Source organism: Chiloscyllium punctatum, chromosome 9 (assembly GCF_047496795.1).
Source record: "Chiloscyllium punctatum isolate Juve2018m chromosome 9, sChiPun1.3, whole genome shotgun sequence".
Lineage (NCBI taxonomy): Eukaryota > Metazoa > Chordata > Chondrichthyes > Orectolobiformes > Hemiscylliidae > Chiloscyllium > Chiloscyllium punctatum.
The window spans coordinates 4,673,613-4,700,736 of record NC_092747.1 but is presented as its reverse complement, the minus strand read 5'-3'; the positions used below and the strand labels follow the sequence as shown (position 1 = coordinate 4,700,736).

The window sequence follows — 27,124 nt, the reverse complement described above, 5'->3', positions numbered from 1 at the left end:
TATTGTTAAAAAGAACTTTAGTTTTAAACAGTTTTGTACAGACATAATTAAATCATTAAAAATACAAAATCTTAAATGAAAGGAACACAGGCGCACACACACTCGTGGATATCCTTGTCGTTTGCTCTTGCTGTTCTTGTCATCACTGTGCTACAGCTAAACAGGAATTCAGTGCTAATCACCCACACACATTACAGCAAGGACTGACTAGGTTGGGACGGAGCAAACAGGGAAGGCACCACAAAAAAAAACTTGGCATAATTGCATTAAATATCACAGATAAAAGCAACTTCACAAACTCCTCCAATTAGCCGTAGTTACAATACATTAAAACGGAAAAAAATCATGATTAAACGAAGGCTCGACACACAAGCTCTTGGCTTCTGGCAGTTCACACACCTTATTGCATAATTATTCTAAAAAAGTTGAGGATTTTTTTTCATGTTGAAAACAAATATTTGGAGAAAAGTTGAGGAAGAAACACAATAAGGTTCCTACATTGAGTTGGGCTCAGCACCTCCGGATGACACGTCCAGCACAGAATAAGTGACACTATATTCTCAACAATGGACAGTATAGAACAAAACAACAAGCCAAGAGTGCAAATAGATCAGTCCCCCAACTTGGAGTGTTGAAAATCCTTCCTACTTTGTTTTCTCGACAGATCAGTGAAAATCTGGATCCCTCTCCTTTTGCCCACAATGAGGAAACATCTGGAGCTTTCGAGACTACAATAGATAGATCTTTGCTGTGACAGGGTATTGAGGGACTTGGAGTCATGGTGGACAGATGAAATTGCAGGTCTGCCAACGCTGGAGCAGGCCCAAGGGGCTGAATGGCTGCCTATGCCTGAACTTCGGTGCATTGTCCAGTGTTTGGTCAGCTGCGATTTGAGAAACTTGTGCGTGAGATGAAGCTCAGCAGAATGATACGTTTAACGAAATTACCTCAAACCATACAGGGACGAGAGACATTCATTCATGGATGACTAAGTCGCCAGGGACTGAATGCGTCTCAGTAAAGGCACTTGCACAGAATCGGTGTGCTGCAAGTAAAGCTGTTAAACCACACCCTCAGGAAACAGCTTGATCTCTGATACAAGAGTTCTCAGTCACTGTAAAATCACTTTTCACAACTCTGTACCAATCACCCAATCAATACTTAATCAATGTTGAATAGCATGTTAAGGCAAACCACACAAAAACAAAAGAGTGTGCAAATTTTCTTTCCGTTATTCTATCAAATTTGATATTTAATCTTTTAAGTCACTAATGGCAGTTCAGTTAATCTGGCAATGTCTGTATAAGTGTGAGAGATGGGTAGAGGCAGTGAGAGCAAGGGAATGAGGTGGAAAGAAACCAGGACTTGTATTTCCATAGAACCTTTTGTGACTTCAGGGTGTCTCAAAGCACTTATAGCCAATGAGGTATCAGGAAGTGCAGTCATCATTATGATATTGGAAACACTGTCCCAAGGTCCAATAGACAATAATGAGGAAATGGCGAGCAGAATCTAGTTTAGGATTTGGTTAATACTGGCGAGGACACGAATTGCTCATCATTTATTATTTCTATGGGATCTTTTGCACCTATTGGACAGTACTTTGTGTCTCATGCAAAGGGTTGAACTGTCAACACTAATACTGAGGGAGCCAGTCTAGACTGGGTGATTGGTGTCTAGGAATAAGGCCTGAATATTTGGAGGCATAGGTGGAGCGGACTACACGTTGAAGGAGGTGGTGATGTTTGATTGATTGACGTATAGAATTGACGTTGACATTGATTGGTTTAGAATCTAGGCAGATCTAGGACCTTGCAGCAAGCGAAAATAAATCAAGACTGTGAAACAGAACCAGCTGTTCCAGGTTTCAGGTCCATCAAGAAAATGCAGACCAAACAAAACATGTACAAGGAAATACCTGTGGGAAAGCTCACTGGCCAGAAATAGCATTCCCTCTACCTGCAGTTGTAGATGATGCCTCAGCTGCAGGACCATGAAGTGGTTGCAAATGAGTTCTAGCCAAGTTCCAGATTCCTACCAGCATTCTGGAGAAGCCTGGAGCTTGCAGGGCAGGGAACGCTGCTGGGCCCAGTCTGAGAGGAAATACACAGACTTTGGAGACTGCAGCTGGCTGACACAGATTCCTGGGAGTGGTCACTCCCCAGATTTGCACCACTGACCTCACAGCAATGGGGATGGTGGTGGTGGCACAGACAGGAGTCATTTCTACACTATTACGGAATTAACTTCAAGAACAAATCCACAAACACCATTGAGACACTTCAAACTTGCGTCACCCAGTCAACAGACATGTGCAGTCCCATCAGTGGAACCGGCTTATCTGACCTGGGCTTCTTTACCTCCCTCACCGCCCACCCACCAGACTATGGCTTCAGTCACAGGAGATGGAGTTTCTATAAACTGCTGGAGCAGTTTATAGCAACCCCTTTGACCAGGTGCACAAAGATACTTGCTGTGTGAAGGTGTATGTGATCACTTGCAGGTTGTTTAATGTGAGCTAGTGAACAGATTGCTGCCTACCTTCACTCCCTCTGCAGGATGGTGAGAATATAATCACAAGGGAAAATAAATAATTTGAAGAAAAGAAGAACATTTCCTTCTACCTCCGGCAGAGCAGAAGCTGAACTTCATCCTGTTTATAAGATGATCAGAGGAATAGATAGAGTGTTTATAAGATGATCAGAGGAATAGATAGAGTAGACAGTCAGAAACTTTTTCCCCGGGTACAACAGAGTGTTACAAGGGGACATAAATTTAAGGTGAAGGGTGGAAGGTATAGGGGAGATGTCAGGGGTGGGTTCTTTACCCAGAGAGTGGTGGGGGCATGGAATGCGCTGCCCGAGGGAGTGGTAGAGTCAGATTCATTGGCGACCTTTAAGCGGCATTTGGATAGGTACATGGATGGGTGCTTAATCTAGGATAGAAGTTCGGCACAACATCGTGGGCCGAAGGGCCTGTTCTGTGCTGTATTGTTCTATGTTCTATGTTCTATCCTGTCCAGTCCTCACTGCAGGGCAGAGGTGATTTTCCCTTTAGTGTTGAAAGCAAACAGCTGCACATGCTTAACTCAATTTCTCATACACCCTTTGACCAGTCTCTCTCTCTCTCTCTCTCTCTTTCACTCACCCACGACCACTCTGCAAAATACTGAATGGGATCCATTTGACTAGAATCAGAACAAATTGGTCCCATTTTCAGAAACCCTTAGGATTCAGATCCTCACTGCTCAATATCCATACTGCACACACACTGTCACACCTTACCCTTCTTTCCTCAATTCCAGCATGGATACAATACCAATGGATGGTCAGCAGCATCTCACCCTCCTGGCCCCAGAATGGAATCATGAGCTTTCTAAGGCACAGGAAGACAATTTCTGAAGACAATTCCCTGAAGATGACATTCCCCCTCCTTTCCTGGGCAGGTGACCCCAATGGAATTTAAGCCAGTGGATGTGCTTCAAAATAAAGCAAACAGTGCACAGTGAAAGGAGTCAGCACTGCCCATCTATCAACCAGAACTACAGCAGCCCCATCAACAGGACCCACTGGTTTCTGAGTGATCCATGCCATTGCATTTCTTTACTGTGATGAACATGATGGAAATGGATTTAACTTAATACTTCCACATGGAATGAAACAAAATGCATCTCACTGCACTGCTTGTAAGGACGAAGAGACTCAACAGTGTGGAGACAGGAGTGAAAGAACAGAAGAGTGAGGAAGAGGTCGCAGCCTCTGTATTCTATCATCCAAACGTTGTTAAGGACAGTAAGCACCTTCCTCATCTGGACAGGTCAGTTGGGTTTATATTTTCCTTTTTTCAATATTGCTTGAGTTTCAGAGCTACTGTCTATCAACATTTTGAAAAAGTCTTCCTAAGGCACTTTTTTTGTTTACAATGAAGAAAACAACAAAATCCCAACAGACTATTTTCCAACTTGTTGCAAACTCTCCAGGAGAATGTTCTGGTGAACAGGATCCGTCACTCCAGCCTCATCCAAGTCGTCCTTGGTTATGTCACTGGTGAAGGATCAAAAGAAAAAGAACCGAAACAAGAGTCAGCTTGAGATTTTCCATCTCCTCAGTTATTAATATTTCCCTTCATTGCCCAGGTGCTCGGGTCAGGGATGTTACCGATCAACTACAGAGCATTCTAAAAGGGAACGGCTTGATGATTAGCAACTAAATGTTCCAGGATATAGACGCTTCAGACAGGACAGGGAGGGAAGTAAAGGGGGGGTGGAGTTGCATATAGGCACCAATGATATAAGTAGAAAATGAGATGAGGTCCTGAAAGAAGAATTCAGGGAGCTAGGAGAGAAATTAAAGAGGAGGACCTCAAAGATAGTGATCTCAGGATTACTACCAGTGCCACGTGCTAGCCAGTGTAGAGATGAAAAAATAGGCAGGATGAACACATGGCTTGAGAGATGGTTTAGGAGGGAGGGATTCAGATTTGTTGGACATTGGGATGGGTTCTGGGGAAGGTGGGACTATTACAAAATGGACGGTCTACATCTGAACCAGACCGTAAACAATGTCCTTGGGGAACTTTTTGCTACTCATGTTTATGAGGTTTTAAACTAATGTGGCAGGGGACTGGGAGCCAGAAGAGAAAACAAGCAAGCAGCCAGGTGGAGACTGCAGACTGTAAGAATTATGAAGGTAGCACTAATAAAGGGAAGAGTAGGCAGAGAGTAGGTGAGCACAAAACAACTGGTGGCCTGAAATGCATCTACTTTAATGCAAGGAGTATAGTGTGTAAGGCAGATGGACTTAGGGCTTGGATTGGTGCCTGAGAGTATGACGTTGCAATCACAGAGACTTGGTTGAAGGAAGGACATGATGATTGGCAATTAAATGTTCCAGGATATAGACGCTTCAGACAGGTCAGGGAGTAAAGTAAAAGGCAGGGGGTGGGGGGGTGGAGGGGGGAGTTGGAGTTGCATTGCTGGTCAGGGACGATACGACGGTTGTGCTAAAGGAGGACACTATGGAGATCTTGGGAAGTGAGGCATTATGGGTGGAGCTGAGAAATAAGAAGGGTGCAGTTACATTGTTGGGGCTGTATTACAGACCTCCCAACAGTGAGCATGAGGTAGAAGTAGAAATAGGTAAACAGATTATGGAAAGATGCAGAGGCAATAGGGTAATGATGATGGGAGATTTTAATGTTCCCAACATTGACTGGGATATACTTAGCACCAGATGTCTGGATGGGGTAGAATTTGTAAGAAGCGTCCAGGAGAGTTTTCTAGAGCAGTATGTCAATAATCCGACAAGGGAAGGGGCCACATTGGACCTGGTACTGGGGAACGAGCCAGGACAAGTGGTAGAAGTTGCAGTGGGGGATTTCTTTGGGAACAGTGACCACAATTCTGTAAGTTTTAGAATACTCGTAGATAAAGAACAGAGGGAACAGTACTAAATTGGGCCAAGGCCAATTATATCAAAATTAGGCAGGAGCTCGGAAATGCGGATTGGACACAGCTATTTGAAGGGAAGTCCACATTTGAGATGAGGAAGGCTTTCAAAGATAGGTTAAAGATAGTGCAGGATAGGCATGCCCCGTTGAAAGCAAAGGATAGGAAAGGCAAGATGTGTGAACCGTGGATGACAGGAGAAATTGTATGACTAGCCAAGGGGAAAAGGGAAGCATACATAAGGTCTAGGCAGCTAAGAACAGAACGGGCCCTGGAGGAATATCAGAAGAGTAGGACAAGTCTTAAACAAGGAATCAAGTGGGCTAAAAGGGGTCATGCAATAGCTTTAGCGAGCAGAATTAAGGAGAATCCCAAAGCGTTTTATTCTTATATAAGAAGCAAGCGGGTAACTAGAGAAAGGATTGATCCACTAAAGGACAACGAAGGAAGGCTGTGTGTCAAACCTGAGCAAATGAATGAGATTCTGAATGATCACACTGCATCAGTGTTCACTGAGGAGAGGAACATGATAAATATTGAAATTAGAGATTGAAGTTTGATTAGTCTGGATCACGTTGACAAAAGTAGGGATGATGTGTTGGGTAGGCTAGAAGTTATAAAGGTGGACAAACCCCCAGGACTGGATGGGATCTATCCCAGGTTACTGAGGGAGAAGAGAGAGGAAATAGCTGGCGCCCTGACAGATATCTTTATGGTACAGGTGAGGTGCCGGAGGACTGGAGGGTCACTTATGTAGTCCCCCTGTACAAGAAGGGTAGAAGGGATATTCCAGGTAACTACAGACCACTGAGCCTGACGTCAGTGGTGGGAAAGTTACTGGAGAAGGTACTGAGGGATAGGATCTATTTATATTTAGAAAAGAATGGCCTTATCAGTGATAGGCAACATGGTTTTGTGCGGGGGAGATCATGCCATACCAATTTAATAGAGTTCTTTGAGGAAGTGACCAAGTTGATAGATGAAGGAAGGGCTGTTGATGTCATATACATGGACTTTGGTAAGGCACTTGATAAGGCTCCTCATGTTGGATAATGGAGAAAATGAAGTCACATGGTATGCAGGATGTTCTAGCTAGGTGGATAAAGAACTAGTTGAGCAACAGGAGACAGAGAGCAGTAGTTGAAGGGAGTTTCACAAAATGGAGAAAGGTGACCAGTGGTGTTCCACAGGGGTCAGTGTTGGGGCCATTGTTGTTTGCAATATACATAAATGATCTGGAAGAGGGCACTGTTGGTATGATCAGCAAGTTTGCAGATGGCGCGAAGATTGGTGGAGCATAAGGGACTGTCAAAGAATATAGAGTGACTAGATAGACTGGAAAGTTGGGTGGAAAAGTGGTAGTTGGTTTTCAATCCAGACAAATGTGAGATGATGCATTTAGGCAAGACTAATTCTAGAGCGAGTTATACAATGAATGGAAGAGCCTTGGGAAAAGTTGATGGACAGTGATTTGGGAGTGCAGGTCCATTGTACCCTGAAGTTTGCTGCACAGGTGGATAGAGTGGTCAAGGCGGCATTTGGTATGCTTGCCTTCATTGGACGGGGTATTGAGTATAAGAGCTGGCTAGTCATGTTAAAATTGGACAAGACTTTGGTTCGGCCGCATTTAGAATACTGTGTACAGTTCTGGTCTCAACATTACCAAAAGGATGTGGACGCTTTGGAGAGGGTGCAGAGAAGGTTTACGAGGCTGTTGCCTGGTATGGGAGGTGCTAGCTATGAAGAGAGGTTGAGTAGGTTAGGTTTATTTTCATTAGAAAAAAGGAGTTTAAGGGGGGACCTGATTGAGGTTTACAAAATCATGAAGGGTATAGACAGGGTGGATAGAGATAAGCTTTTTCCCCAGGGTGAAGGATTCAATAACAAAAGGTCATGCTTTCAAGGCAAGAGGTGGAAAGTTTAAGGGGGATACACACGGCAAGTACTTCACACAGAGGTTGGTGGGCATTTTGGAACGCGTTGCCTGCAGAGATGGTAGAGACAGGCACGGTAGATTCATTTAAGATGCATCTGGACAGATGCATGAGTAGGTGGGGAGCAGAGGGAGACAGATGCTTAGGAATTGACCGACTGGTTTAGACAGAACACTTAGGTCGGCTCAGGCTTGGAGGGCCGAAGGGCCTGTTCCTGGGCTGTAAATTTTCTTTGTTCTTGTTGACTCTCACTATGTCTTGCCCTGGTGTGTCAGAATATCAGTCTGATAGAGAAAGGAAACTGAAATGAAATGGACCTGCACACCCTCCCCCACTAATCTATTTCCCTGTGGGCTGCCCGCCTCATGATGGGAAGGCACAATCCCTTCGATAACTCTACAGCTTTGCTGGTGGGAACAAACGGAACTGAACAGGACCATTCCAATTGTGCAGGCACCTACCTCAGAAACTCTAAATCATCCCAGCCATTATGGATCAGTCCATCTTCATATCTCTCCAAACCTAGGCGACGTAGCCAGTTACCTACACTGGAGTCATGGGACAGGCTGGAGCTGGTGCTGCTCGCTTGACACGATGACTACATGGAGAAAACAGACAAGTTATCACACAAGTTAAATGGTGAAACTGATCAGTGATCTGAGATGCAAAGCCACTGACCGCCTCTGTTACAAATCTCAAGACACATGAGCAGGGGAATGTCCACTGATATGGTCCATATTTTTGATGAAGATTTAAATAGAATGGTGTGGGATATATGGTGCACAAACAGGGCATTTGGCCAAACAGTCTACACCAGTGTTCGTACTCCACCCAAGCCTTCTCCAATGCTTCTACCATCCTCTGCTCTCCTCTTCCTTCTGTGTTTAGCCAGATTTTCCTTAAATGGATCTACACTGTTCACTTCATTTACTCCACTGGGCAAGTTACATATTTTCACTACGCTTTACATAAAGACATTTCTGAATCTCCTACTTGATGTTTTGGTGACCATCTTATCTGGATGGCTTCTAGCTTTACTGTCCTCTATTAAATGGTAACACTCTGCATCTGCTCCAGATAAATCAGTTTATAATTTTAAAGATTTTTGAGAGAAGAGGTGCAGCAGCCTATCCTTTCTTCTCATGTTGACCGAGTCTTAACCAAAACAAATACAATCCCCCCAAACCAATGCATTTTCATTTCATTTTCCTACTCTCCTGTGAAACCATATCAAAATATTTCAGAAAATTCAGATACACCATGTCGACAAAGAACTCAGGAAATGCCAAGCTTGTCAAACATAATTTCCCTCTCATTAATCCAAATCTACTAATTTTAGCATTATTCGATTATCCGAATATTGGATTATCCGAAGGAGATCTCAAGTTCCCAATGGAAACATTACAAAGATGTGTTTCCAACACTGATCGGGTTGATTGTTTACAGTGATTAAAAGTGAACTCAGCTTACTGAAATGCAGCCGAGAACAGTCTTGGACTGATGAGAGTCCAGGTACTGTCTCCAAATGACTGGCCTCTCAACCCCTCTCTCTCCCCGGAGTTCTACACAGGGGTATAGCCTAAACCACCTCTCCCCCCACCCCCCCAACCTTCCCCAGATAATTTCTCCAACATTGTCTTGTACAGGGCAAAGGTGGAACCTGTGAAATAGTTGCAGTCAGATGGTAGGAGTGTGTGTGCATGTCTCTGTGGGCATCTATGTGGTTGCACGCACACACGATATTTGAAGACACACACCCCCTACCCCCCAAAAGGCAGTGGCAGCAGCTGCCTTGTTGTTGGTGTCCTGTCCAGCCGACCTAGAGGTGGATGGGGTTGGGGTTGGACGGGGTGCGGTGTTGAACAGGGTTGGGGGCGGACGAGGGGAGAGGGTGGGGGCAGATGGGTGGTGGGGGCAGCGCAGTGTGCTGCTGCCTAGTCTCCTGAACGGGGAATGGACTTGACAGAAAACTCCAAGCCCCAGAGGAAATCAATTAATCAAATAATCAATTATCTGAATGAAATAATGCCTGCCCATCTCGTTCGCATAATCGAGGTTCCTCTGTATTCCAAAATGTCCAATTATCAGATCCACTAAAATAGATTTCAAAATTTTTGCTAATATCAAAACAACATGATTGTAGTGCTCCACTCTCCTCCTTCCTCCCTTAAGTAGTGGGATGACAGTAGTGGGGCTAGTTTCCAAACAGTAGGAACCTTTCCCAATCTACAGAATTACAGAAGATAATTACCAAAGCATCCATCACCTCAAAAGCTATTCCCTCAAGTAGCTATAGACGTGTTGATGCATGCTTTATTAACGAGAGGAGTTAATTTTTAAAATAAATATTCATAGTATGTAGGCTTCGTGATGGGCCACTATTTACTGTCATCATTAGATGCTCTTGTAAATGTGGTGGTGAGCTGCCTTCTTGAATTGCAGTCCATTTGGTGTGAATCGACAAGTGCCATTAGAGGCAGTACAACATCTTGACCTAGGAACAGTATTGGTAAGTGACTTGGAGAGGATCTTGCAGGTGATGATGTCCCATGCAACAGAGGTGCAATAGCATAGTGAAATGTCATTGGACTATCAATCCAGAACCTCAGGCCAATGCTCTGGGGGCATGGGTTCAAATTCCAACATGGCAGATAAGGAAATCTGAATTCAACAAACTCTGTAATAAAGAGGTGAACTAATGGTGACCATTGATTGTTATAATCCTCTCCTTTAGGTGAGGATATCTGTAATCTCTACTTGGTTTGGTCGACATGTGACAAACATCCACTCCCTCCACCACTGACGCTCAATAGCAGCAGTGTGTACCATCTACCAAGATGCACTGCAGAAATTCACCGAGGCTAAGATAGCACCTTCCAAATCCACGTGGCTCCAAGGCAATGTGGTTGATTCTAATCATCAAACTAGTTAACTCCAACAATTAAGGACAAGCAACAAATGCTGACTTTGCCAATGATACCCCCATGAACAAATCAAGCTGCTCTTGTTCTTCTATGTGATAGCAGCTGTGTGTTTTGAGGTGGTGGACAAGATTTGGGGAGTCAGGACTGATTTAAGGCAGGAATTCTAGTGTCTGACCTGCCCTTGTAACCACAGTATTTATGTGGCTACTCCAGTCCTGACCAATGGACACCCCTAGGATGTTGATAGCGGGGGATTCAGCAACAGTTGTGCCATTGAATAGAGTCAGAGATGTACAGCATGAAAACAGACCATTCGGTCCAACCCGTCCATGCCGACAAGATATCCCAACCCAATCTAGTCCCACCTGCCAGCATCCGGCCCATATCCCTCCAAACCCTTCCTATTCATATACCCATCCAAATGCCTCTTAAATGTTGCAATTGTACCAGCCACCACCACATCCTCTGACAGCTCATTCCATACACGCACCACCCTCTGTGTGAGAAAGTTGCCCCTTAGGTCTCTTTTATATCTTTCCCCTCTCACCCTAAACTTATGCCCTCTAGTTCTGGATTCCCCGATCCCAGGGAAAAGACTTTGTCTATTTATCCTATCCTTGCCCCTCAATTTTGTAAACCTCTATAAGGTCACCCCTCAGCCTCCGATGCTTCAGGGAAAACAGCCCCAGCCTGTTCAGCCTCTCTCCCTGTAGCTCAGATCCTCCAACCTTGTAAACATCCTTGTAAATCTTTTCTGAACCCTTTCAAGTTTCACAACATATTTCCGATAGGAAGGAGACCAGAATTGCATGCAACATTCCAACAGTGGCCTAACCAATGTCTTGTACAGCCGCAACATGACCGCCCAATCCCTGTACTCAATACTCTGACCAAAAAAGGAAAGCATACCAAACACTTTCTTCACTATCTTATCTACCTGCGACTCCACTTTCAAGGAGCTATGAACCTGCACTCCAAGGTCTCTTTGTTCAGCAACACTCCCTAGGACCTCACCATTAAGTGTATAAGTCCTGCTAAGATTTGCTTTCCCAAAATGCAGCACCTCGCGTTTATCTGAATTAAACTCCATCTGCCACTTCTCAGCCCATTGGCCCATCTGGTCCAGATCCTGTTGTAATCTGAGGTAACCCTCCTTGCTGTCCACTACACCTCCAATTTTGGTGTCATCTGCAAAATTACTAACTTGCACCTTTTATACTCGCAAATGTTGAGAAGGAAAGGTTAGATTCTCACTTGTTTGAGAATGATCATTGCCTTGCATTTGTGCAGCATGAATATTTACTGTCGCCTGCCATGTCTACATCCTTTTGAAGTTCTGCATTATCTTCCTCAACATATTCAGTGCTTCCATGTTTGGCATGATTAGCAATTTTTGAAATTGTGCTGCCTAGTCCAAAGTCTCACATTAACATTTACTATGAAAAGCAAGGGTTGTAACACTGATTTTGGGCATCTCTATGATAAATCTTTCCCACAGCCTGAAAACCATTAACTATTTCTTGGACTTTTACAACGTGCCAAAATTCTGCTCGAAGTAGGAGCTTAGAAATCAACAAGTGAGAATCAGGACCTGCCAAGCCCTGCAGGTCTTCCCCCCAAGCCATTCACCATATCACCATTCCCTCAGTGTCACTGTGCCAAAATCCTAGGGTCCAACAACGCTAAATGGTCTTCAGTGTTTCAAGAGGCAACTCACGATCACCACAAAGACAATAGGGATAAGCAAAAAATGCTGGCCCAGCCAATGCACCAACATCCCATGAATGAATAGAACTAAAATTCTACAAATTTATTCATGTCTTCCTATATACCATCACCAAGGTTGCAGATGACAAAAAATAGTGGGAAGACAATTGGCGAGGATGACAATTTGAACATTCCCTGAGAGGCTGGCTGACCTGCTGTGCTTTTCCACCACCACTCCAATCTTGACTAATCTCCAGCAACTGCAGTACCCATTTTCGCCTGAGGATGACAGTTTGCAGAGGGATATAAAAAAGATTAAGCAAGTCAGCAAAAACTTGGAAGATGGAAATATAATGAGGCAAAATGCAAGGTTATATACTTTGGCAGGGCGAAACAAGAACGCGATTATTATTTAAATAGAGAAAGACTACAGAAAACTACAGAACAGAAGAATGAGGGAGCACTAGCATCAAAGTTCTGTAGAAAGAAGGGAAAGCAAATCTAATGTTGGCCTTCATTTCAAAGGGAATGGAGCATAAAAATAGGGAGACCTTGCTAACACTATACAAGGCACTAGTCAGACTATGGCTGGAATACTGTGAACAGCTTTGAGCCCTAATCTAAGGAAAGATAGACTGGCATTGGAGGCAGTCCAGAGAAGGTTCACTCGGCTGATCCCGGGTCCAGAGAGACTGTTTAATGGGAAGAGATTGAGTAGGTTGGAACTGTACTTATTGGAATTTAGAAGAATGAGAGGTGACCTCATTGAAACATGTAAAATTTTTAGAAGACTTAACAGGAGAGACACAGAATTGTTGTTTGCTCCTGGGGAAGAGAGTCTTGGACCAGCAGACATAATCTTAGAATAAGAGGTCATACATTTAAGACAGAAATGAGGAGGAATTTCTTCACAGATGGGAGTCAATCTGTTGAATTCTTTACTGCGGAGCTCTGTTGAGGCTGTGTCATTAAGTATATTCAAGGCTGAGATAGATAGAGTTTTAATCAGTAAGGGAATCAAGAGTTGAGGAAAAGGCAGTTGAGGATTATCAGATCAACTAATCTTTTGAAGAGCAGAGCAGACTTCATGGGCCTGAAAGGCCTACTTCTGCTTTTAAGTCTTATGATCCTCCTGGAACTTGCTATGGTCTCAATGTTAATTACATCCCTCAACTTGACATTCCTGCAAAGTTGGAAATTGTGTTTTGATCCACAAATGATCGTTAATATAAAGTGTATGCAACATTTGTCTCCTTGTCTTGCAAGATATTTCCCACTTGCTGCCAGTGAATAGCTATCCTTTGTCTTTACTCCCTACCCCCTGCCTTGTAGTCAGCTAGCTATCCTACAGATAGCACTGTAAGCTACCTGGATTGGAGGGGCAAGTTATGAGGGGACACAGACATACTTAGCGAGTAAGAAAAGTATAGCAGATGAACTGGATCGTAGAGAAGTGCGAGGTTACCCACTTGAGATCAGACAAGATAAATCAGAATAACTCCTGAATAGTAAGAAAACAGTAACAATGAAGGAGCAAAATATACAAACAACAGATACAAAATGCAATCAGAAAAGGCTTCAAAGATGTTGGCCTTCATTTAATGGTGACTGGAATACAAAGATAGAAAGTAATGCTTGATTTATAAGAAGATTTGGTCGATCCCATCTGGGCTAACCGCCTTCAATTCTGGAACATGACGTCAGTATATTCTTCCTGAGCTGCATTGGGTTCACATTCACATGAGTGATACTCGGCATAAAAGTGTCAAATTGAGGATGGCTTAAATAAACTTTATCTGCATTAATAATTGCCTGGTAGTTACAGAACTTGAACTTTGTGGAAAAGAATAGTCTGCTGAAGCTTTTTGATTTTCAGTCATCAGGACAGAATAACAAAAACATCAAATCTCAAAAGGAAGCAACAATTTATGCTTATGAAAAGAGGATGCTGATTGGTTGGTAAGTGGACTCTGATTAATGGAGGTGATGCCATGGATAACACATGTGGAACACTGCTTTGGACCAGCTTCCACATAAACATTTTTTTTGCAGCAGGAGTGGTGAGAGTGAGGACCACCGGACTGCTGGGAAGGTAGGTTAATCCTATAAAAAGTTACCTTGTGAATAGGCATCACGCACACTGAGCAGGAGCAGACACATGATGGCTGAGTAAGTGAGGTAATATATTTGAGCGGTTGCTTTATCTGAAACACTACTTAGGTAGTGTCTCCCACCCATCCTCCTCCTCTAACCAAAAAGATGATTCTTTGCGCAGATTTGGTAAGGTCACTAAATTTTTTTTCCAATAGTCTCTTTGGGAATTCAGAACAGTAGGTATGGATGTTAGGGCAATTGCATGCTCCTCCTGTAGAATGTGGGAGGTAATGGTCACCACTCGTGTCTTCACTGACTTCATCTGTGGGAAGTGCACTCAACTCCAGCTCCTCGGATACTGCATTAGGGAACTGGAGCTGGAGCTGGCTGAACTGCGACTCATTCAGGAGGCTGAGGGGGTAATTGAGAGGAGTTACAGGGAGGTAGTCACACCTCAGGTACAGGAAAAAGGTAGATGGGTTCCAGTCAGGTGATGGAAAGAGAACAGGCAGACACTAGAGTCCCCTGTGGTCATTCCCCTCAATAATAAGTATACTGTTATTTGGATACTGTTAGGGGTGATGACTTACCGGGGTAAGCCATGGGGTACACGTCTCTGGCAGAGAGTCTGACCCTGTTGCTCAGAAGGGAAGGGGCAAGAGGAGTACAGCATTAGTCATTGGGAACTACATAGTTAGGGGGACAGATTGGAGATTCTGTGGGAACAAGCGAGACTTGTCGTTGGTGTGTTTCCTCCCAGGTGCCAAGGTTCGTGATGCATTGGATCATGTTTTCAGGATGCATAAGGGGGAGGGGGAGCAGCCCCAAGTCATGGTCCATATAGGCATCAATGACTTAGGTAGGAAAAGGGATGGGGATTTAAGGCAGAAATTCAAGGAACTTGGGTGGAAGCTGACAACTCCGTTTGTTCGAGCTGTATCTCTGGTTTGTTACCTGTGCCATGTGCTAACGAGGTGAGGAATAAGGAGAGAGCAGTTGAACACGTAGCTACAAGGATGGTGCAGGAGGGAGGAATTCAGATATATGGATAATTGGGGCTCATTCTGGAGCAGGTGGGAGCTCTACAAACAGGATGGTCTACACCTGACTAACAGGTTTGCTAATGTTCTTTGATTTAAACTCATTCAGCAGGGGGATGGTAACCTTCAGTGTACAAGAGGTTGAGATTAGTGAGGTCATGAATAAGGTTTCAAGGTTGCAGGAGTGTACCGGCAGGCAGGAAGGTGGTTTGAAGTGTGTCTAATTCAACACCCGCAATAACGTGGGTGAACTTGCAGTATGATGTGGTACCTGGGACTTTGATGGTGTGGCCATTTTGGAGACATGCAAAGAACAGGGACAGGAATGGTTGTTGCAGGTTCTGGGATTAGATGTTCCTGTAAGATCAAGGAAGATGGTAAAAGAGGGGGAAGGTGTTGTTAGTCAAGGACAGTATCATGGTGGCAGAAAGGACATTTGATGTGGACTCATCTACTGAGGTAGTATGGGCTGAGGTTAGAAACAAGAAAGGAGGTCACTCTATTGGGAATTTTCTACAGACCTCCGAACAGTTCCAGAGATGTAGGAGGAAGGATTGCAAAGATAATTCTGGATAGGAGTGAAAGTAACAGTGGTTGTTATGGGGGACTTTAACTTTCCAAATATTGACTGGAAATGCTATAGTTTGAGTACCTTAGAGATGTCGGTTTTTGTTCAATGTGGGCAGGAGGGTTTCCTGACACAGTATATAGATAGGCCAACAAGAGGCGAGGCTGCATTGGATTTGGTACTGGGTAATGAACCAGGCCAGGGGTTAGATTTGGAGGTAGGTGAGCACTTTGGAGATAGTAACTACAATTTGGTTATGTTTACTTTAGCGATAGAAAGGGATAGGTATATGCCTCAGGGCAAGTGCTGGGGGAAAGGGAAAGGCAATTATGAGGTGATTCAGCAAAATTGAGGATGCATAGGATGGGGAAGGAAACTGCAGAGGATGGGCACAATTGAAGTGCGGAGCTTATTCAAGGAACACGACTGTGTGTCCTTGATGAGCATGTACCTGTCAGGCAGGGAGGAAGTGGTCGAGAAAGGGAACCGTGCTTTACTAAAGAAGTTGAATTGCTTCTCAAGAGGTAGGAGGCTTATGCAAAAATGAAGCGTGAATGCTCAGTTGGGACACTTGAGTGTTACAAATTAGTCAGGAAAGACCTAAAGAGAGAGATACGAAGAGCCAGGAGGGGAAATGAGAAGTCTTTTGCAGGTAGGATCAAGGAAAACCCCAAAGCTTTCTATAGCTATGTCAGAAATAAAAGAATGACTAGAGTAAGAGTAGGGCTTGTCAAGGAAAGTAGTGGGAAGTTGTGTGTGGAGTATGAAAAGATAGGAAAGGTGCTAAATGAATATTTTTCATCGGTATTCACACAGGTAAAAGACAATGTTGTCAAGGAGAATACTGAAATACAGGCTATTGGACTAGACGGGATTGAGGTTCATAAGGAGGAGGTGCTAGCAATTCTGGAACGAGTGAAAATAGCTAAGTCCCTGGGCCGGATGGAATTTATCCTAGGATTCTCTGGGAAGCCAGGGAGGAGATTGCAGAGCCTTTGGTTTTGATCTTTATATCGTCATTGTCTACAGGAATAGTGCCAGAAGACTGGAGGATAGCAAATGTTGTCTCCTTGTTCAAGAAAGGGAATACAGACAACACTGGTAATTATAGACCAGTGAGCCTTACTTCGATTGTGGGCAAAGTGTTGGAAAGGATTTTAAGAGACAGGATTTATAATTATCTAGAAAGGAATGATTTCATTAGAGATAGTCAACATGGTTTTGTGAAGGGTAGGTCGTGCCTCACAAACCTTACTGAGTTCTTTGAGAAGTTGACCAAACAGGTGGATGAGCGTAAAGCAGTTGATGTGGTGTATATGGGTTTCAGTAAAACATTTGATAAGGTTCCCCATGGTAGGCTACTGCAGAAAATAAGGAGGCATGGGATTGAAGGTGATTTAACGGTTTGGATCAGAAGTTGGCCAGCTGAAAGTAAACAGAGGGTGGTGGTTGATGGGAAATGTTCATTCTGGAGTTCAGTTACTAGTTGTGTACCGCAGGGATCGGTTTTGGAGCCACTACTGTTTGTCATTTTTATAATTGACCTGGATGAGGATGTAGAAGGATAGGTTAGTAAATTTGCAGATGACACGAAAGTCGGTGGAGTTGTGGACAGAGCAGAAGGATGTTGCAGGTTATAGAGGGACCTAGATAAGCTGCAGAGCTGAACGGAGGAAGTGGCAAATAGAGTTTAATGCGAAAATGTGAGGTGATTCACTTTAGAAGGATTAGATTGGATTAGATTCCCTACAGTGTGAAAACAGGCCTTTCGGCCCAACCAGTCCACAGCCATCCTCTGAAGAGTAATTCACCCTGACCCATTTCCCTCTGACTAATGCACCTAGCACTACAGGCAATTTAGCATTTTGCTAAATTTAGCATGACCAATTCACCTGACCTGCACATCTTTGGATTGTGGGAGGAAACCAGAGCACCCGGAGGAAACCACGCAGACATGGGGAGAATGCGCAAACTCCACACAGTCACCAGAGGCTGGAATCGACCCTGGTTCTGTGAGGCAGCAGTGCTAACCACTGAGCCACTATGCTACCCTCTTTTGAAAAATGATGACATAGTCACCATCACCAAGCTCAGCTTTATATGACAGATTTATTAACCGAATCTAAGGAGTAACAGGAATAGAGGATACTGGGTTAATGGTAAGATTCTTGGTAGTGTGGATGAACAGAGACATCTGTGCTCATGTACATAGATCCCTGAAAGTTGCCACTCAGGCTGATAGGGTTGTTAAGAAGGCGTGTTGGCTTTTATTGGTAGAGGGACTGAGCTTCGGCATAATGAGGTCATGTTGAAACTGTATAAAACAGCTGCACTTGGAGTATTGTGCACAGTTCTGGTCGCTGCATTATAGGAAGGAGGTGGAAGCATTGGAAAGGGTGCAGAGGAGCTCTACCAGGATGTTGCCTGGTATGGAGGCAAGGTCTTATGAGGAAAAGCTGAGCAACTTGAGGCTGTTTTCGTTAGGTTAAGAGGTAACTCAGTAGAGACATACAAGAAGATCAGAAGATTAGATAGGATGGACAGAGAGAGCCTTTTTCCTTGATGAATGATGGCTAACATGAGGGGACATAGCTTTAAATTTAGGGGTAATAGATATAGGACAGATGTCAGAGGAGGGTTTTATATGCAGAGAGTAGTAAAGGTGAGGAACGCCCTACCTGCAACATTAGTAGACTCGCCAACTTAGAGGATACTTAAACGGTCACTGGATAAATATATGGATATAATGGAATAGTGTAGGATAGATAAACTTTAGATTGGTTTCACAGGTCAGTGCAACATCGATGGCCGAGGAGCCTGTATTGCGCTGTAATGTTCTATCGACTGAATGATCTCTACCTCCTCTCCCTTTCTGATATATAGCTGATACTATTGCTGTATGAGAACTTGTAGCTGCCTGTACAAATTTTGTTCAACCACTTAACTGACTCAAATTCATCTTTGAAATTGAGCAGTCAAATGAGAGCCTTTTCTTAGAATTACTAATTAAGAAATCCACCAATAGGTTCTCCACTACTGTCTAGAACAAGCACATCCTCACTGATCCATTCACATTCAGCATCCAGCATTATACTTTCACAATTTGGTATTCTGGTCATTCTGACCTGATGGGTGGAGGACAAATTGCTTTGTCAGCATAGTCTCTTTTTTAAGCTTGTATTCCCTTGAACATAGAAGGTGATTTGACTGAGGTTAAAAAAACAATAGACGGAATCAATACAAAGGAACAATTGTAGAGGCAGGCAGTAAATGAGGAAGCACTTTTTGTCACACAACATCTAATGGAAATCTGAATTTCGCTTCATGAAAAGACTCAGAATAAGTGAAAATGTCTCAAGGTTGAGAGTTATAGGTGTTTGTTGAGTAAGGAAAGGATATGGAACAAAGTTGGAAAAATAAAGGTAAGATAAAGATCATCTATGATCTTATTGAACAGGCTAATGGCCTCCCTACTTTTTCACTGATGGACATAGGTCTCAAAGCAAATCAAACAAAAAGCAGCTAAGTGTATTTGTGATACAGACAGGCTGTGTTCAAACAGCAGAACAGGCTTTGGGGCGAGATGGCCATTTAATGATGCTCAATGTTATGATGTTAGATTGGCGGTTCATCATGCACGTTATATCCATAGAGCTTTGGGGCAAAAATCAGACGTTTGTATGCAATGATTTCCTGGCCCTCATGACTCTGCAGGAGTGATGTTTTGACAGAGCGCACAGGAAGAATCGAAAGGACATCAACTATTACAGTCATTCTGGTGCCGCCAATCCCCCACCCTCTCCTAACACTCACCTCTTCAGCCATGTCCTCTTCGATGCTTTCCTTTATGGAGCGTGAAGGGAAGGACGTGGGTCTGCTGTAGTCAGGGAGCAGTCCTCGGGGAAGCTGGCCTTTCACCGGTAGTGGAGGATTTCTTGGTATAGGCTCAATCTTGCCCGCCGGGTAGTCCACCTCACTGAGACTCTTGGCCATCTGAAGGGCAGAGTAGGATCGGTCATCGACTATGCCTTGGTAGGGAGTGTTGCATTGGTCAGCCAGAAAGGGGCTGGCCACGTGTGGTGTGCCGGAGACCAGCTGCGGCTTAGGGTGTGCTTTTGGCGGAAGTGAGGCCTTGGCTTCTGAAGGTTCAGTGGGAGTCCGGTGCTTAGCACCAGGGTTTCTGGGGTCCAGCTCATCCCTGGCTGGCCCTGTTTTGGGTCGCTGGAGTTCCTTTGAGGAAGCATAGAAAGGATTATCAACCATATCCAACTCCACTGCTTTGGGTAGGGGAGGAGGGGGGTAATCGGGTGGTGGTCGATTATGGTTCGAATTCTCATCATCTGATAGGGATCCCTCCTCACTCGTTAATGGAAGGCGCCCCGAATGATTACGCTTCCTATCTTGTGAACCGAGTGTTGCCTGGTTTTTGCTTTTCTGTCCTATCTTGGGAAAGGCTGAAGCCTGGTGCTCTGGTGACAGCAGTGCAGCTTGCTGATGTGGCACTCCCTCCAAGATGTAGTAAGCTGGATTGTTGAAACTATTCTTCAAACACAGAGCATCTGCATCGGAGTAAATCTCTTGCTGTTTTGATCTGAGGAAAATACATTCAAGGTCAGGTTACCTGCACCAGTTTAGATAAAAACAACACACAGTCATATTTTAACTTTAAAAATTTTCTGATCCTCACGGGGGGTAAGGGATCCATTGGCATTGGCCAGCTCCCACCATCTCACTCATGTGTCAGCCATGGCTCAGTGGGGAGGACACTTGTCTCAGAGTCTAAAGGTTTGTAGATTTAATATCTAGGCCGTACTAGAGGATTCATTTACACACAGCAAGACAGAGGACTACGACACTGACCGAAGCTCCCAAGTGTCGGCTGAAGGTTTCAAGATGTTACTCTGAAAATGTGGGGGAATTCTCCTGGTTCCCTGGAAGCTATTATTTATTCATCAAACAACATCACCAGGATAGATGTGTTCATCATCTCATTATGGTATGACAGAGATTGTACATGTGAATTGACTGAACTTTCTACTGTACAGCAGTATCAAGAGCAGAGAGAGCTCTTTGTTAATAGAAATGAAACCAGTGGGTGATGTTTAAAATCAAATCACACCCCTCAAGGAAGGGATCTTACTCACATGACGTCAAAGACAACTCAAGATGGACAACACACGTGACATGATGTAAGTGTTTTTTGACATAATGGATATGCAAAATAGAACAACATAAGTGAACATTTAAATACTGTTCAAGTGCTGAGAGCATTTGTGACTCAATTATCCTTTCAGGCTGTAAACTCCAGGCGAAAGTACATCCTTAACCACCCTGCTCATGTATTCTATAGTCAAGCTAATAAAGGCAAGTAGCCCATATGCCTTTTTAACCACCTTACCTATTTGTCCTGCTGCCTCCATGGATCTTTGGATATGCTAATCAAGGTCGTTCTGATCCTCAGTACTTGCCAGTCTTATTGCATGCTTGTTAACCCTCCCTAAGTGCATAATCTTATATTTTCCAGTTTGAATTCCAATTGCTACTGCTCTGTCCAGCTGAACAGTCCATTAAAATATTCCTGCAGTTTGCAAATGTACTCCCCATCATTTACCACTCACCGTTTTTGTTGGACCTCATGATTATAGCTCTCACATTTAAGTTGAAGTCATTAACAGACTATAAACAACAAAGGCCCCAGGACCAAGCCCTGTGGAACTCACTGGAAATAGACTTCCATTCATAGAAACATCCCTCTACCATCACCCTCTCCTTCCTGCCTCTCAGGCAAATGTGAATCCAATGTGCCACTTGATTTTATGGGCTCTCACCTCCTTAACCAATGTATCATGAGAGACTTTATCAAAATCATCACTGCCCTCTTCATAGCAGTTTTTTGAATAACAATTTTTTGAAATATGATGTTTCTTTAACAAATCAATGCTGGGTATTGTTGATTAATCCATGTTTCTCCAAGTGCAGATATATTCTGTCTCTCAGAATTCTAAACTTTCCCACCGAACAGGTTAGACTGACTAGGATAAAAAAAAAGTCACATTCACCATAAAACTATGAAATACAAGCAGAAGTCAGCCATTTAGCCCATCAAGTCTGCTCCACCAATAATCAATTTGATCATGGTTGATCTGATAATCGTCAACTCCACTTTCCTGTCTTTTCTCACAACCCATGATTAAAAATCTGCCTGTCTCAACCTTGAAGATATTTAATGACCCAGCCTCTGCTGCCCTCTGCAGTAAAGAATTCCACAGGTTTACTATCCTCAGAAGAAATTCCTCCTCATCTTTGTCTTTAATGGACAACACCTTATCCTGAGGTTATGTCCTCTGGTCCATAAGCAGTCTTTCTGCACCTACCCTGCCAAGTCCCCTAAAAATCTTATATGTTTCAGTAAGGTCAACTCCCATTCCTTTAAACTCTAATGAATAGAAGTCCAACCTCTCCTCATAAGACAATCTTGCCACATTTATTGTATACCTGCTCATCCATTAATATCATTTATTGTATCCGTTGCTCCCGATGTGGTCTCCTCTACATCGGGGAGACTGGACGCCTCCTAGCAGAGCGCTTTAGGGAATATCTCCGGGACACCCGCACCAATCAACCACACCGCCCCATGGCCCAACATTTCAACTCCCCCTCCCACTCTGCCGAGGACATGAAGCTCCTGGGCCTCCTTCACCGCCGCTCCCTCACCACCAGACACCTGGAGGAAGAACGCCTCATCTGCCACCTCTGAACACTTCAACCCCAGGGCATCAATGTGCACTTCAACAGCTTCCTCATTTCCCCTTCCCCCACCTCACCCTAGTTCCAAACTTCCAGCTCAGTAACTGTCCCCATAACTTGTCCGGACTTGTCCTACCTGCCTATCTCCTTTTCCACCTATCCACTCCACCCTCTCCTCCCTGACCTATCACCTTCATCCCCTCCCCCACTCACCTATTGTGCTCTATGCTACTTTCTCCCCACCCCCACCCTCCTCTAGCTAATCTCTCCACGCTTCAGGCTCTCTGCCTTTATTCCTGATGAAGGGCTTTTGCTCGAAACATCGATTTCGCTGCTCGTTGGATACTGCCTGAACTGCTGTGCTCTTCCAGCACCACTAATCCTGAATCTGGTTTCCAGCATCTGCAGTCATTGTTTTTACCTTGTCTGTACCCAGGATCAGCCTAGCAAAACAAAATCAGAAATTGCTGAAGAAACTCAGCAGGTCTGGCAAATCTGCTTTCCTTCCACAGATGCCAACATTTTGAATCAAATGACCCTTCAGCAAAGTGAACCTTTTCTGGATGACACCATATCTTTCCTCAGATGAGGGGACTAAAACTGTTCAGTATTCCAGCTATGACATGACTAGTGCTTTGTATAGTTTTCACATGATCTCCCCACTTATATACTCCAAACCCTTTGTAATAAAGGTCACCATTCATATTGTATCTCAGGAAGGATGCACTGGCCCTAGAGAGGGTCCAGAGGAGGTTCACAAGAATTGTCCCAGGAATGAAAAGCTTAACATGTGAGTAATGTTTGAGAACTTGGGTCTATACACAATGTAGTTTAGAAGGATGAGAGGAGATCTAATTGAAACTTAGAGAATAATTGAAACTTACAGAATACTGAATGGTCTGGACAGGATGAATGTTGGCAAGATGCTTCCATTGGTAGAGGAGACTAGCACCCAGGGGCACAGCCTTTGAGAATGGTGATAAGGAGAAACTTCTTTAGTCAAAGGGTGGTGAATCTATAAAATTGACAGCCACAGAAGGTTGTGGAGGCCAGATGATTGAATATATTTAAGACGGAGATAGATAGGTTCTTGATTGTCATGGGGATCATGGGTTATGGGGAGAAAGTGGGAGAATGGGGTTGAGAAACTTAGCTATGATTGAATGGTGGAGCAGGTTCGAGGGGCTGAATCGCCTAATTTCTGTTCCTGTGTCTTATGGTCTAACATTCCATTTACCTTCCCTATTATCTGCTGAACTTGGGATGCTAACTTTCGATTTATGCAGATCCCTCTATACCCAAGCTGTCTGTAATCTTTCTCCACTTAAATATTATTCAGCTGCTTCTGGTCAAAGTGCATAACCTCACATTTTTCCCACATTTAATTTCATCTGCCTTGTTTTTGCCCACTTGCTTAAACCTGTCTACGTCCCTCTGCAGACTGTCTCATCCTCACTACTTGCTTTCTTACCTATTTTTGGGACAAGTACAAACTTGGTGACAATGCATTCACTTTCCTCATCCAAGTTATTAATATATATTCTAAATAACTGTGTACCTGTACTGATTCCTGTGGCACTCCACTAGTTCCAAATTGCCATACTGAAAAAATGTCCCCTTTTATCCCAACTCTGTTTTCTATGAATTAACCAATTCTCTATCCAGCTAATATACTGTTTTGAACACCACAGGTCCTTACTGTAAATAGCCTAACGTCCGATACCTTATCAAACTATTTCTGGAAATCTAAACATTTTACAGCCAGTGCTTGCCCTTGGTCTACCCTGCTTGCTGCTTCCTCAAAGAATTCTAACCAATTTGTCAGACATGACTTCCTCTTTGTGAAGCTATGCTGTCTCTGCTTGATCATATTGTGTATTTTTAAACATTCTGCTATTACATCCTTAATAACAGACTATAGAACACTATTCCAATAGTGCATTAAGCTAACTGGCTTACAGGTACTGGTTTTTCTGTCTCCTTCTCTTTTTAAATAAGGATTTTACATTGATACTTTTCCAATCCTCTGGGACTTTTCCAGAACCCAAGGATTTTTGGAAGGTCACTTTCGGTGCATCCACTATCCATGCAGCACTTTCTTTAAAATCCTGGGATGCATCCCATCATATCCAGGGGAATTACTGGTCTTCACTCCCATTTCTTCCAATCAAATAGGACTGACCTCTAATCAAAGCAACTTTGGAAAATCAAAAGCAATGCTTGAACTCTCTCTCTAATCACTTCTTTAAGACTAAGTTGTAGTCATTCAGAACCCAGGTACTTGACAGCTCACAGCGCCAAAGATTTACTTGACTGGAGATTGTATTTTTCCGGAGCTTCTATTTCCTGATGTAGCACAGCTTCTGGGATGTTACCTGTACCCTCTAAAAATACTTATGCAATTCATTTGCCATTTTCTTATTTCACAATAATTACGCAGTCTAACCTTACAAAAGACCAACGCTCACTTTGTTAACTCTTCTCTTATTTAAACATTTATCAAAACTCTTACTATCTGTTTTTACATTCTCACTCACTTTCATTTCTACACTTATATTTCCTCTTCCATCATTTCACCGTTGATCGAAAGTAGACTAATAGGGCAGTAAATGGCCAGGTTGAATTTGTCTTGCTTTTTATCAAGTAGACATTTCAGGGCAACTTTCCAGAGTGTCAGGTATACATCTGTTGCCGCTGTACTGCTACAGCTTGACTGGATCACCATTAATTATGGAGGGAAAGCCTTCACCACCATAGTCAGGTATTTGTCAGGGCCCATAGCCTTTGCTTGACTCAGTGCCTTGTGGAATGAATCAAATTGGCTGAAGACTAGCATCTGTGATGACCTCAGAAAGGGGCCCACATGGATTGTCCATGTGGAACTTTTGGTTGCAAATACATCAGTCTCACCTTTCGCATTAACAAGCTTCCAACCCTTGCCAATGAACATGTTTGTGCAGCCTCCTCCTCTCCTTAGCTTAGTTGTTTACAACTTCGATAACTAATGTGGCATGACTACAAAGTTTTCATCTATTCTAATGGGATCGCTAGCTCTTCCTCAAACAGCTTCCATTCTCTAACCTGCAGGTTTGGAGTATTTCACCAGGTTCTTCAACAAATTGGAGCTTATTTACAGATTCACCTGGAGCTGGTCCTACCATACCATCTCCATTCCTCTTGAAGTAGAGTTGGTTGCCTAGCTTGGTCGTAATAATAAACTGACAGTTATGTTAGTTCATGAGACATTCATTACGGTGAAATAAAATTCTGGGTTTGCTGATGGCCCATAGCACTTCTCTAGAAATGATCTTCCCCCAGACCCCATGGTTTCTACCTGTCTTCAGCAGCTGCCCCAGGAAGTGGAATTGGTGCACGCCCCATGGCAGTACAACTGGGTTTCTCCACCTCTTCACATGGTGGTTTCCCAAGCTGAATTCCTACGTTGTCTGCAGAAGCCAGCTTCTTTGAGGTTGCTCTGAAAGATGAGATCGAAGAGTTAAAGCTGAAATCACTCAACTATGTACAATTATCTGTGCATCAGGCCGCCACTCTGTTGTTGTGATTCACGCAAAGCAGCAAGAAATTTTGTCACTACTGAGGGAAGAAATCACCTTTGGCACAAAGCTTAGTAAGTTAGATAGAGATTACAAACCAGTGGGAGTGCAAATGATCATTAAATCCAGTTTGTAATCAAACCTACAGAATGGCCCATTCTTACATCAAAAATAGAAAGATAGATCCAAGAAAGGGTGCAGAGATCTTCTAGAATGATACTGGAGATTTCAGTACGTGGAGGGGCTGGGGTTATGCTCGTTACAAAACAGGTTATGGGATTTTTAATAGAGCTGCTCCAAGTCATGAAGAAATTAATTTTGCTTTGATTCATTCACACAATGTGGCATCACTAGCTAGGCCTACATTGGTTGTCCATCTCTAATTATTCTGGGGAAGGTGGTGGTGAGCTGCCTTCTTGAACTGCTGCAGCCCATGTGACTTCAGCATATCCACAATGCTGTTAGGGAAGGTGTTCTCAGATTCTGACTGTGTAACACAGAAGGAACAGTGATATATTTCCAAGCTGGGTGGCAAGTGTCTTGGAGGAGAACTTGCAGGGGGTCGTGTTTGCGTGCACCTGCTGTCCTCGTCCTCAGAGACTGTACGAGTTGTAGGTGCGAAAAATGCTTCTGAAGGAGTAAATAAGCAGCAATTGTCTCCAGTAGTAGGAGGGTCAACAACCAGAGGACACAGATTTAAAACCATTGAGAGGAGAAATGAGTGTTAGTGTAAAATACAAGATGCCAGAATTAATTAATAATAGATGAGGAGCAAAGTGATCTTGGATGGCTGTGGTTATGGGAGGAATGGCAGGAAGTTATTGAGATAGGGAGAGAGAATCTGTGGAGGATTTTGAAGAGAAGGAATGAGAATATAAAACTTGAACTGGAAGACAGGGCACATCACCAAGTTTAGGGGCGATGGATGAAAAGAGAGAGGAAATTACAAAGGTTTAGATGACCTGCAGTTCACAGCAAGTGGAAGGTCAGCTGCAAAAGTGTTGAGTGTGGATTCCGGAGGTTCACAGATGGTTTAGGCTTTCAATAACAGATGAGCTAAGGTAACTGCAACATCAACTTTGATTTTAAATAACTTAAAAGGACAGTAAA

The 27,124-nt window shown here is 43.5% G+C and overlaps 1 protein-coding gene across 2 annotated transcripts in view; it reads right to left on the bottom strand.

Annotated features, from left to right (window-relative positions):
• Positions 1-27,124, bottom strand: part of inppl1a (inositol polyphosphate phosphatase-like 1a) — a 234,108-nt gene continuing 206,984 nt past the window's right edge. For both annotated transcript variants that reach the window (XM_072576755.1, XM_072576756.1), the window contains 4 exons: positions 25,795-25,935; positions 19,527-20,304; positions 7,842-7,978; positions 1-4,043 (listed from right to left, as the gene is read on the bottom strand). In XM_072576755.1, coding sequence (XP_072432856.1) covers positions 3,950-4,043; positions 7,842-7,978; positions 19,527-20,304; positions 25,795-25,935 — 1,150 coding nt within the window. In that variant the 3' untranslated portion in view covers positions 1-3,949. The remainder of the gene's footprint in view (positions 4,044-7,841; positions 7,979-19,526; positions 20,305-25,794; positions 25,936-27,124) is intronic.